A 13,388-nucleotide genomic window follows, 5' to 3' on the forward strand; every position below is an offset into this window, starting at 1 on the left:
AAAATAGATTCCCTGGGTACATCATGCAATCTTACGTTCCCTTTAGCATTAGCTGAAGACAGATGAGTGAAAGGGATGCCCCTTGTGCATCTGCCTCTGCATCCATCAAGAAGTAGGGTTAGATTTTTAAAAAATCTTTCATAATTTAGGTACAATAAATTCTTCTTGGGCTTCCAGCCATCAATTATGTTCTGATGACAAACTCTGCCATCTCCATTACAGATGATGCTTGGGCATGTTTAGTCTGGTGGTATTTAAACCTCTGTAGCCCATCCTTCCTGAATGGTCATTGCTCATCCAACCAGGTTCCCGCTCTCCCACCTTGTTTACAATCAAATTCCATTTCTTACTTAGAGCCAGACCATTGTCTTTGACTGGGGTGTTGCGCAGGAGTGGGGCCAAATAAAACATTGGTAGCAAGGGCGACAGGTAAAAACTGGGCACATAGTGGTACTTGGTTCCACACACGACCTGATGCAGCCACACACGAAGCTGGCCATCAGGGTGAGGGGGACATTGGGAATATTCTTGCCCCCATTGTCCAGGGACTTGTGTATGGTCGCCCGTCTGACCCGCTCCATCTTGGATCCCTAGACAAATCTGAAGACGGCTCGAGTGATTTCCAAGCTGTAGGAGCGGGGGACTGGCCACACCTGCGCCAAGTACAGCAGCCCTGAGAACACCTCACACCGGATGACCAAGTTCTTGCCTGTTATCGATAGGGAGCGCCTTCCCCACAGTCCCAGTTTCTGTTTCACCTTGGCGGTGCGCTCATGCCAGTTCTTGTTGTACGCCTCGGCCCCTCCGAACCAGATCCCCAACACCTTCACGTGATCAGCCCTGATGGTGAAGGGAACACCGGATCATTCGGGCCAGTTGCCGAAGAGCATGGCTTCGCTCTTCGTGCAGTTGACCCTGGACCCCGACGCCTGCTCGAACTGTTCGCAGATGCTGATCAGCCTGTGAACTGACCTCGGATCAGAGCAGAAGAGGGTGACGTCGTCCATGTACATGGAGGTTTTGACTTGGGTCCCTCCACTGCCTGGCAGCGTCACCCCTCTTATGCTCCCATCCTTCCTGGTTGCTTCGGCAAAGGGCTCTATGCAACACACAAACAAGACGGGGAGAGAGGGCAGCCCTGCCTGACTCCAGACCTGATGGGGAAGCTGTCTGTTTCTCACCCGTTGACCTGGACTGCGCTACAGATGCCCGTGTAGAGCAGTTTAATCCAATTCTGTATTCCCTCCCCAAAACCCATTTTGGAGAGTACATCCGCCATGTACGTGTGCGATATCCTGTCGAAGGCTTTCTCCTGGTCCACACTGACCAGGCAGGCGTCCACCCCCCGTCCTGCACGTAGGCGATGGTGTCCCTCAGCAGCGCGAGGCTGTCTGAAATCTTCCTGCCCGGTACAGCACAGGTTTGGTCCGGGTGGATCACCTGCTCCAGTGCAGACTTGACCCTGTTGGCGACAGCCTTGGACAGGATCTTGTAGTCCACATTCTGGAGTGAAATGGGCCTCCAATTCCTAATGTCCTCCCTCTGCCACTTCTGCTCATAGATGAGGGTGATGATGCCCTAACTCATGGATACTGACATGCTGTTGGCTAGAAGCATAGCGTTGTACACTTCCAGCAGGTCGGGGCCCATCCGGTTCCACAGAGCCGAATACAACTCGACCGGTAAGCCGTCGCTTCCAGGAGTCCTACCCGACTCAAAGGAACGGACGGAGCCAGTCAGCCCGTCCAGGGTCAGCGGCTGCTCCAGACTCTCCCGTCGCCTCCGGGAGTCCTACCCGACTCAAAGGAACGGACGGAGCCAGTCAGCTCGTCCAGGGTCAGCGGCTGCTCCAGACTCTCCCGCTTGCCGTCGTCTAAGACCTGCGTGATAGATGACAGGAAGTTGCAGGGGTCTGTGGTGTCTGTGGCCTTTTCTCCGTACAGACCGGCATAGAAGGGCCTGCAGATCCTCAGTATGTCTGTCTGCGAGGACGCAACTGAGCCGTCCTCTTCCTTAAGGCTGTGGATCACAGGGCTCCTCCTGAGCACCTTCTGGAAGAAGAAGCGTGAGCACGTCTCGTCCTGCTCCAAGGTTTGGACCCTCGATCGGAAGATGATCTTGGAGGATTCGGTGGCGAAGTGCTGGGCTTGCCGGCCCTTCACTTCTCGTGATTCCTCGCTGACATCCACCCCCCTCGACTGCAGGAGGAGGAGTTGCTGCAACTCTGTCTGGAGTTTACACAGTTCCCTCTACCCCTGCCTTGCTTTCTGGGTACCCTTGTGGATGCAGAACCTCTTGATGTTCTCCTTGGTGGCTTCCCACCAGTGAACTGGGGAATCAGAGAAGGCCTTCGAGGTTCTCCAACCTGTGTACTCCTTCTCTAGTTCCTCGATGTTCTCCGGGGTCAGCTTCCACGTTCCCCTGTCTGCCTTCCGGCCCTCCCGTAAGTGACTGGCGGCTTGCAGAAGGCAGTGGTCAGAGAGGAACACTGGTATGGCATCGGTGGTTCTGACCGTGGCAGACACGGAGAGGAAGAGGAAGTCGATCCGGGAGTGGGCTGAGCTGTCTGAACTGTGGGGTTGCCGAAGGTGTCACGCAGCTTGGCCATCTTAACTGTTTCCATCGGGAGTCTGGAGGTACTATCCGGCCTGCTGTCGGCAGACCCGGATCGTCCAGCCACATCAATGGTGCAGTTGAAGTCTCCGGCCGGGACGTCACCAGCAGCGGTCGGAGCTGCTTGAGGACGGCCCGCCGCCAACTCCGCACGGGGGAGGCGTACACGTTGATCAGCCGGAGCGGAGTGCCCCGGCATTTGAAGTCTGCTACCAGAAGGCACCCCACAACCACCTCTTTGACTTGGGTGAATGAGAAATTGCCTCCCCGTAGCAGAATCCCCAGGCCGGAAGTGTGACAATCGTTTCCCCCCGACCACACAGACAAACCTTGGGTCCACCAACGTGACCACCTCCGGTAGTTGCGGAGGTGTGGTAGTCCACGCTCCTGAAGGAAGGTCACGTTGGCCTTTACAGTGTCCAAGTACTGGAGTATGCTGACGCATCACCCAGTACTCTTCAAACTGCGCAAATTTAAGCACGCCAGTTTCAGGCCATTGGCTTGATACAGTAGTTTAGTGCTGTTGAAGTCAATTCTATGGCCATTGCAAATGCAGTGTCGTGCTACCGCCGATTTCTCTGGGTAACCCAAATGAATACTCTAATTATAATCGATACCTCTACCCACTGGAAGCCCAAGAAGTGTTTATTCATCTTGTACACCGGGAAAGCACTTGATCCTTTTTCATAACTTAGGTAGGATGCAGTGCATTTCATACACTAAGTACACAGTTGCTACCTTGATTATTAACATAGGATATTCTTTCAAGTGGATGACAATTGGTTAATCCCATAGCTTTGTTGTTATATGAATTGACTGCCATTAAATATACAGTGATGTGTGTGTTCTGAAATGTTCTTTGATATAATTGCTTATCACACAAAATATTCTCACCTTCAACTGATTTCCTTATTGCATGGATCCCAATGTCAGTAGTTTCAGGTTGAGTAAGATGGTGTGAATAAAAAATAAATGCAATCTGGATATACGTTTATGAAGCAGTTGACTGATTAGATGAGGAAAGGCCATTATCTAGATATCATAACTGCAATGAGGACTTTAATATATTACCTTTGTAATGTTTAATTTCTGCCTCATAAAAATGAAGGTATATGCTGTTGGCTCTGTTATAAACTGTCAATATTTACTTGTGTAAGTACAGTAGGTTTAGGACTGGGGTGTGTTTGGCAGTTCCGTGCTTACTGACGGATTTCTGCTGGTGAATTTGTCATTGAGCTCCATAACCAGGCTACACTTACACTGAAAACACACAACATCAGCACTGGGGAGCTGGAAGAAATAATGCTAAAAGGAAGACTTTTTTGAGTAATTTGTATGTGTTGTCATGATTTTAAAGTGTTCTAGGTGAATTTATTTTTTAAATTATACAAACATTTATTTATTTTAAATATTCTCAATGTTTCTGTATGTCAGACTAGTCAAAAGCATGGAGGAAAAAGAATTTCACAGCTTTGAGAGATGGCTTTTGTGCCTGTAAAAAGGTTAACTCTGGAGGCTTGGGTGGTTCATTCATGTGACCTTATTTCCTTACTGCCTGTATGCTGGGCTTCGCCGATCAGGTCCGAGAGGCTTGAACCCAGAAGTTATTTTTAAGAATAAGCATAAGGTAACTGAGAAACCGAGCACAGAGAAAGCAAATATTTTCAACCTTGTCCTTAAGTATGTCACAACAAGAGAAGGGAGAGCTATATGCATTACTCAAAGACGGTGAAACACATACTTTTTATTACTGTGTTAACTTATACATGTCTTTCTTCTAATGCCAAAAAGTACAAAATTATGATAGTCCACGTCTTTATATGCTGCTGCTCCTGAGTTTCATAGGCTGTCACACTTGTGATTGTTGCACAAGTCAAATTGCAGTGACTTTCAGCAAATAACTTCTCAGTGATCTTCCCCATAGAAATAACCAGACCTTGAAAGAGGGAGCATGTTAAATATTACTGCCAATTTGATACTAATTTACTATAATATGCTGAAACACATTTGGCTGGTAATGGAATAAACTTTTGGTATGGCCTTCCTATTCTATCAACACAAATCGCTGAATGGGATTACTCATTTATTTGTCCATTGACCTCTAATACAGTACACATGTGATTAAGGCCATATGTGGATTAGCTATTCTCTATGCATGGAAAATCATATTGATTCACTGATAAACAATATACTATACTGTAATATAATAAAATAATGTTATTATAATAATGTAATAATATAATAATTTATTATTTTATGATATACTATATAATAGTAGCATATTGGCTATTTAAAAACATTGTACTGTAAAAGGAACACTAATCATTTTTACCTAAAACAAGTGACGTTACTAGTGGAATCAATGATGGATTGGAAAACCAAATGATAAATACTGGTCAGGAGGAGACCCAGTCTCTCTGATCCTTGTGGTGCTCCTCTAGTCACAGTCTGCCAGCTTGAAAAATATTCATATATTCCAATCATTATATCTCCGTCCTATAACCTGATCAGTACAGTACACCAATTCCACGTTCCTTGCTAATCAAACAGTAGATAAGGTGAAACTAGTTTATGTGAAATCCTTTTGGAGATTTCAAATACACTGCATCCACTAATTTCTCCTAATCTCCTTTACTCACTGCATCCTCAAAAAACTGCGAAACAATTTTCCTTTCATTGAATCTGTGTCTAAAATCTTGCCATTTACTTCTTGCTGTTTTGTTATATCTAGCTTCGGTATAGGTTCCTACTTTTTCCCCACCACTGATACTAATGTAACAACCAGGTCCTTATTCTGTATTCATTAACTTAATAAGGCAACTGTTACTGTAGTGTGATTGTGTACAAATATTTTTTTTTTAGTTTTCCTCTTAAAATGCTGGTGTTAGATTTGACATCATGTACTATATTTCATAGATACAGTTCCAGAATCCACAAAATCTTCAAAGATGATCAGTTGTCCCTGCCAAAACTCTAGGATAAAGATGCTTGGAATTAATAAGCTTTCAAGTTGGCAACTTCTATAGTACAGGTTTTGGTCTAATTCTTTTTCTCACCAGGCTCTTGATTTTGCGATACATTTGTCTGTTTTGTTTTTAATTCTGTGAAGACTAATACTAACTATTTATTTGTTCTACCACTTCCTTATTTCTAGTTATAAATCTCCTTGTCTTTGTCTGCATGGGCCTGATATTTGCCCCCACCTCTCTGATGGAGTATAATCTATCTGAAATATTACCTGTTTCTTTCTTGACTGATGCGGATTGCTTGCAGGATTTTTGAATTTTGTTTTAGATGTTGAACGTTTTCAGCTTTTAGCTATTACACTTGATAAATAGATTATTTTATTGAGGGAATGGAAAAAATACCAAATAATCCTTTATCAACCAAATCCTCCATTTGCAAGATTTTAAAAATTCTTGTCAATTCTAGTTGATTTACAGTATGAAATCAGAAAAGATGGTGACTTTGGAGGTCCAAGTTCACCTCTTTGCCAAGAGTATAATTGATATCAGCAAATTTACTCATTGAGTAGATATGTTGAGAGGAAAATTGTTCTTGCCCACTTCATCAATAAAACAATTTATCAGGTGCTACCATAAATGCCTTTAATAAGATAAAGAGCCTCATTCAATTATTAGCGATAAAAATCCATTGGTGATACATTTTAATAGGAAGAAAGTGTTATTTTTGGAAAACTAGATAGATCCTTTTAGCAGCAAAGTAATCTGAAACTACATAATGAAAATAATCTACTGATATGTATACAAATTGTGAAACAAAATTTGAACTTTGGACTGCTACACCCTGAACGGTTCAGAGATTACAAAAGTTGTGATTTCTCTACTTATTAAAAAAAAAGACAAAATAGTTTGTATCCAAGAAAATATTAATGGTGATTAATTTGTTCCACAAATTGCATCATGACGCAGGAGTTTGTCTTTCTGGGCAATGCAAAACAGGTTTCCAAGTTTTCCTCAAAGCACAATGAGACCAAAAAAAACATGTGAAAACACGGTGTTTGCATTGATGACCAAAGGCATTTGTGGCCTTGATTGGTAAGGGAGTTAAGGATTATGGGGAGAAGGCAGAAAAATGGGATTAGAAATAAAAATATCAGTGATAATTAAATGGCAGAACAGACTAAATATGCCAAATGGTCTAATTCTGCTCCTATATCGCAGTCTTGAAGAAAAAGAAGAGACTGGAGTTGACTGAGTGGAGTGATGTTCAGACAGGGCTTTCTAGTGTGTACATTGTTTAGCAATACCAATCACTGAATTTAAAGATATTTCATTATAAAGTACCTCATACTACGCTGTTATGAGGTCTAAAGTCATGGACGGGAATGGTGCAATTTTTTAGTACTCCAGATGGTGCTGCTATTAGGTTAACCATCCAACTTGCTACTCTTTAGTCATTTTAGTTGTAGGCATGGGCAGTTGTCCAACTGATGGAATTAGACAGTCTTTGGATATTAGTCCCAACAGGCATGCTCTGAATTCAGCATGTTTGTTTAAGTTATATACATATGTCAAGATCTTTTTTTTTGCATTTCCTTCTCAGGAAGCTTTTCAGTCCGGCATCCATCGAACTGTACATGCTGGTGAGGTTGGAGGACCTGTGATAGTCAAAGAGGTGAAGCAGTTTTTATGGTAACTTGTGTGCTCAATATTTTACAGAGGTGATAAATTTAAATCCCAGTGCATTCTGACAACTTCTCTTTTAGTTCGAAGTCTGTCATCAAGAATGTTTTATATTGGAGAAGGTAAAAATGAGTAATTAAGAATAATTGTTAAACCACCTAGCAAGTGGTATTGATATTGAAAAGAGAATGCAGATCAAATTATTTACTTGAGAATGGTCTGAGTGGATTACTAAAAGCAGCAAATTGGAAAAATGTGAACTTCAATGCCAAGTCCAGATCGCAATACTTTGCTGACATAACATGACCTCTGTTTTAAATTTTGACTGAATTAACTGCAAAACATACAACTTTGTTGTTGGCTTTCTCCAATTTAGACTATTGATTTCAAAAGATAATTAGTTGACTTTTGTTTATTGATAGGCCGTAGCTGTTTTGAAGGCGGAACGGATTGGACATGGATATCACACAATTAAAGACCCTAATCTCTACAACCAATTATTAAAACTAAATATGCATTTTGAGGTAAGCAGTTCCTGATATACACCTAAGATTTGATGGTTTGGGAAAAGATTTGAATTTTTTTTAGTTTTTACTACACTAAAATCAGTGATTCAATTTTCAATGGAGCATTAAGATGTGAAAGGTTTCAGTTATTTTATTTTTGCCTATCCAGACTTGTCCTTGGTCTAGCTATCTCACAGGAGCATGTGACCCAGATTTTACAAAGCATCCAATCATAAGGTAACTCCAGTTCTTCTTTTATTTACTGAGAGAATGAGATATCTTTAAAGGAAATGCACTGGTGTAAACCAGGGGTTCCCAGCTTTTTGATGCCTTGGAGCCTCACCATTAACTAAGGATCCATGGACCCCAGATGGAAACTCCTGGTTTAAAGTGTCACATTATTACTGTGGAGTACTTTCTCAACAAACTGCCACTGGTGAAGCAAACATTAAACTTGTTGAATGTTAACTGTACCTGAACCTATTTATAAAATATGTGCAGCCAGAAGTGGGCACTGAGCATATTATTTTCAAGTAGTTACAGCCATGTCGAAGAGTTTCCATACTGAAAATAAGAGGTCTGATCATCTCAGACCTGTCAGTTGATCAGATTATGGTACAGAAGTTTCAGCAAATGTTAAGTCATTCACCCATGTTCTTGGTCACCCTAATGCCTGAAATTTTAAAATAAATGAACAGGTTAATCCTAGTTGATTTTTTTTTAAGTAGCAGAATGACTATTGACATCCAAAATACACCCAAAGGGCATCTAATAAACACAAGAGATTCTTCAGAAGCTGGAAATCCAGAGTAATAGACATAAAATGCTGGAGGAACTTGGTCGATTAGGCAGCATCTTTGGAGAGGAATGAACTGTTGACATTTCGGGCCAAGACTCTTCATCAGGGCACTGTTCGTTCCTCCCCATATTTGCTACTTGGCCTGCTGAGTTCCTCCAGAATTTTGTGCAACTAATAAACTACTATATATGATTAGCAAATAGCAGTCATAGAATCATAAATATGAATCGTAGAATCATAAAGATTGATAATGCAGTATAGAAAGTGACCAGTCCACCCACATCCTCATGGTATCAAGGAAACCTTGTTATGTAGGTTTAAAATTGGTCTAGAAGCATTAGGAGGTTGTGTGACACTGGCTGTGTTTCTTACTGATCAGTGTGCCTTCCCATGTGGTTTGAATGAAGTACAGAATTGCCACTCTTTGTTGACAGATGCTGTCAAATTATGAAGAACAATATAAAGTTAGAACAGGGAGAAAAGTTAAGAGAAAAGAAAAAATGGGTTGATGGAGAAGCAGGTGGGAAAATGAGATAATCCCGGAAAGACCCATTGGAATATTTTGGAAATTTAGTAAATAGGGGATTAAAATATTTCAGTCCCAATGCACATAAAACACTAAAAGTTAGAGCACAGCCAATAGTCAATGACCCAAAAATAAAGTTTATCAAAAATAATAGCTTTTATCTTGAGGATGAGGACATATGGAGGGAATGTTCTGATTCGGTTGTATATTTCTGAGACATGAATGTTAATTCCTTCTTTCATTTTATATTCACAGGTTTAGAAAAGATAAGGCAAACTTTTCACTGAATACTGATGATCCTCTGATATTCAAATCCACATTGGATAAAGATTATTACATTGCATCAAAATACATGGGTTTCACAGAAGAAGAATTTGAGAGAGTGGTGAGTTATGTTAGGGTTTAGCAAAAACAAAGCACATTTAATGTCTTGGGACATTTTCTGGTTATTCTGAGAACATTAACTTCACAAGAGCAAAATCATATTTTCAATGACTATGAGAGCAATGTAACAGTATATTTCGATGAGGGGAATTAAAATTAATATAGTGAAAGTGTTAAATGCAACATTTTGGTGATTAATATGGGTCACATTCAACAAATGTGATGAAGGCAAATAAAGCAATATTTATTTTGAACTTCCATCTTGTAAAGCTGTAACATAACTTCCCAATTCTTGTTCAGAGTGACATGGCCAATGAACACAAGCATACCAAACACCACCTTCCTCACCTTTTGCCACTTTTAGGGAACTATGTGCTTGTACTCTATGATCTGTCTGTTCTATAACACTTTCCAAAGCCCTATTATTTACTGTCTTGCTATGGTTTAAAGTCCCAGAGTGTAACATTTCGCACTTGCCTGATTTAAATAATATCTGCCATTTGTTGACTTATTTTCTCAGTTGATCTTTCACTGTCCACTAAGCCGCCAGTTCTGGTGTCACCTGCAAACTTGCCAACCATATTCTCATCCAGGTTGATAATATGAATGACAACAGTGGACCCAGCACTGATCCCAGTTTGCAGACTGAACTAACCTTTCCTTCCACCAAGCCAGTTTTATATCCAGTGGCTAGCTCACCCTGGATCCCATATGAACTAACCCTTTGGACTAGCCTACTATGCAAGATTTTGTCAAAGGGCTTGCTAAAGTCTAGAGAGTCATAGAGCACAAAAATAGGCCTTTTGGCCAATCTAGACAATGCCAGCCTGGTCTTCTGCCTAGTCGCACCGACCTGCACATGGATTATAAGCTTCTATATCTCTCTCATCTATGTGCCTATCCAAACTTAAATACTACGATTGAACTCACATCTCCCACTTTTGCTGGCAGCTTGTTCCAAACTTGCACCACTTTCTTTTTTTAAAAAAATTTTTTTATTATATTTTTTAATACATTTTACAGATTAAAAAACCCCAAATCACAAAGAGGAACATTAATACAGTGCAAAATTAAGCATACAATGACAATATGATACAGAGAAAGAGAATTTTTAAAAAAAGCACCTAAATTGAAGACAAGTAAACTTAGTATCCTCCCCAAGCCCCACAACACACAAAGAAAACTCCAGACCAACCACAACACAATATAGAGAATATAAATCAGAACAATCAAACTCTCAGACTGTGAATACACTTAGCAACAGAGGATAGTAATGCCTACTACCAGAAAAAAAAAGGAGCTGAAAGCAAGGGACCGAAAAAAAAACAACCTAGTCAAGAGGAAGGTTATGAAAGTACTCGATAAAAGGTCCCCAGACCCTATGGAACTTTAGGTCCGAATTAAGAACTAAATAATGAATTTTTTCGAGGTCCAAGCAGGCCATAATGTTGTTAAGCCATTGAGCATGAGTGGGCGGGGCAACATCTCTCCACCTAAGGAGGATCAAGCGTCTAGCCAGGAGAGAGGCAAAAGATAATATTCGGCATTTGGTCGGACTCAGACGTAAATCTGTCTCATAAATAAAACCTGATTGGTCATCAGAGATAATGGAGGGAATAACGGTTTCTAATCTATGAGCCAAAACTTTAGCTAAGATCTTTACATCAACATTGAGCAAAGAAACCGGCCTATACGAGGAACACTCTGTTGGGTCTTTGCCCTTTTTTAATAGAAGAATAATAGATGCCTCATTGAAAGAGGGTGGCAATTTGCCGTAATTAAATTAATCAGATAATACTGAAAGTAACTGAGAAGAAAGAAGTGAAGAGAATGATTTATAAAATTCTACAGGGAACCCATCAGGTCCAGGAGATTTCCCTGAGGACAGTGCAGAAATTGCAAAAGATATTTCTTCTGATGATATAGGTGCATTAAGTTTGGCTTTAGAGTCAGATGAAAGTGAAGGAATATTCATATTCTTTAAAAATTGATCAGCAGAGATATTGTCATTCGAAGATTCAGAGGAATAAAGCCGAGAATAAAAAATTTTAAATGTGTCATTAATTTCTAAATGATCCGATGTAAAGTCTCCGTTCTCCTTCCGGATCTTTGTAATATGTTGTTTGGCTTTGGAACGCCTCAGCTGATTGGCTAGAAATTTACCAGGCTTATCCCCATGAATGTAAAAGCGACTCTTGCTTTCGAGAAGTTGGCGTTCGACAGGTTGAGTAGACAGAAGATTAAATTTAGTTTGGAGTTCAACACACTTCTTGTATAGTTCAGGGTTCTTAGTTTGAGCATTTAGTTGATCCAATTCTTTAATCTGGTTAATGAGGTCTAATTGATCTGCACAGGATCTTCTGTTGAGATTTGCTGTGTAAGAGATTATTTGACCCCTCAGATATGCTTTCATGGCATCCCAGACAATCTGGGATGATACTTCAGGTGATGTATTAGTGTTAAAATAAAAGGTTATTTGATCAATAAATTTTAAAAAATCATCATCCGATAATAAAGTTGAATCAAACCGCCAGTGTTTATTCCTCTGAGGGAGACCAGGAAAGTTCAGCGAGAGAGTAATTGGGGCATGGTCAGAAATCAGTATACTCTGATAGTCACAAGAGTAGGCCAATGGGATAAGTTGGTTATCGAGTAAGAAATAGTCAATTCTAGTGAAGGTATGTTGAACATGTGGAAAAAAAAGAATAATCTCTCTCAGTAGGATGAAGGAAACGCCATATATCAGAGATACCAAAATTAGAGAGAAACGATTGGATAGCTAAGGCAGATTTAGTAGGTGATCTGGTAACAGAGGATGATTGATCCAGATTAGGATCTAACCAACAGTTGAAGTCACCACCCAGTATAAGAGAGTATGAGTTTAAGTCTGGTAGTGAGGAAAAAAAAGTTCAAAAAAGTTAACATCATCAAAGTTGGGGGCATACAGGTTTGCCAGTACAACTTTAGTGTTATATAGTTTGCCAGAAACAATAATAAAATGGCCATTTGTATCAGATATTTTATTATGGAGTTCAAAAGGAATATTTGAGTTAATAAGAATGGAGATTCCCCTAGCTTTAGCGGCAAAGGACGAATGAAAATGCTGACCTGCCCACTTTGACAGAAGCCAGGAGTTATCAAAACAACGAATATGAGTTTCTTGAAGGAAAGCAATGTCAGCTTTGAGTTGTTTAATATGTGAGAATACCTTCCTCCTTTTAACAGGGTGATTCAATCCCTTTACATTCCAGCTCACGAATTTAAGTGCACTAGCCATTATCAATTACTAATGCATAAAAGGCAGCAGGCATATAAAAAGTCAAGCAATACAATAGCAGTCTGGGAGCAGAAATGTAAGCACAGTTTCGTGAAATCAAAACATAAACATGTCCTGAGCAATAAAGACAAACAGTAAATACAGTGAGTGATGTTGGAACTGGAAAATCCACCCCACCCACACATCCCAAAACTAGACGGCTACCAAAAAAAGCAGCTAGCTCTACCAAAAAAATTAGCCCAAATATGACTTCCAGATCTGTGTCATTAACAGCAGTTCCGTATAAATACTCTAGCAAATAGTAACTAGTTTATGCACTAGAAAACATAACTACAAATTGGAACATCTTCTGCAGAAATATAAAACTTAATACAGAGAAAATCGGAAGAAAACCAAAACTAACCTACCCGCGAAAAATTATGGAAGAATAAAGTAAGAGAAAGGGGGGGAAAGGGAGGAAGGGGAAAATTATAGATTCAAGAAGAGTACTTATCAACCATTTACAGAGAGGAAAAAAATCAAAGATTAAAAGAAAAGGTGAAAAAAAAAATAAAAAATAATCAGCAGTTAAACTGTGAACCTCAGGATCAAACAAAGATGAGATTTCGGTGTACTTAGAGGCACTTGATAGAATAGG

General features: G+C 40.4%; 1 protein-coding gene across 2 annotated transcripts in view; it reads left to right on the forward strand.

Moving 5' to 3' along the window:
- The window catches only part of ada (adenosine deaminase), an 86,391-nt gene that overhangs the window by 66,012 nt on the left and 6,991 nt on the right, over positions 1–13,388 (forward strand). For both annotated transcript variants that reach the window (XM_059980555.1, XM_059980556.1), the window contains 4 exons: positions 7,180–7,251; positions 7,682–7,783; positions 7,935–8,002; positions 9,346–9,475. In XM_059980555.1, the coding sequence (XP_059836538.1) occupies positions 7,180–7,251; positions 7,682–7,783; positions 7,935–8,002; positions 9,346–9,475 (372 nt within the window). The remainder of the gene's footprint in view (positions 1–7,179; positions 7,252–7,681; positions 7,784–7,934; positions 8,003–9,345; positions 9,476–13,388) is intronic.

The sequence above is a fragment of the Hypanus sabinus genome, chromosome 9, assembly GCF_030144855.1.
Source record: "Hypanus sabinus isolate sHypSab1 chromosome 9, sHypSab1.hap1, whole genome shotgun sequence".
NCBI classification, from domain to species: domain Eukaryota; kingdom Metazoa; phylum Chordata; class Chondrichthyes; order Myliobatiformes; family Dasyatidae; genus Hypanus; species Hypanus sabinus.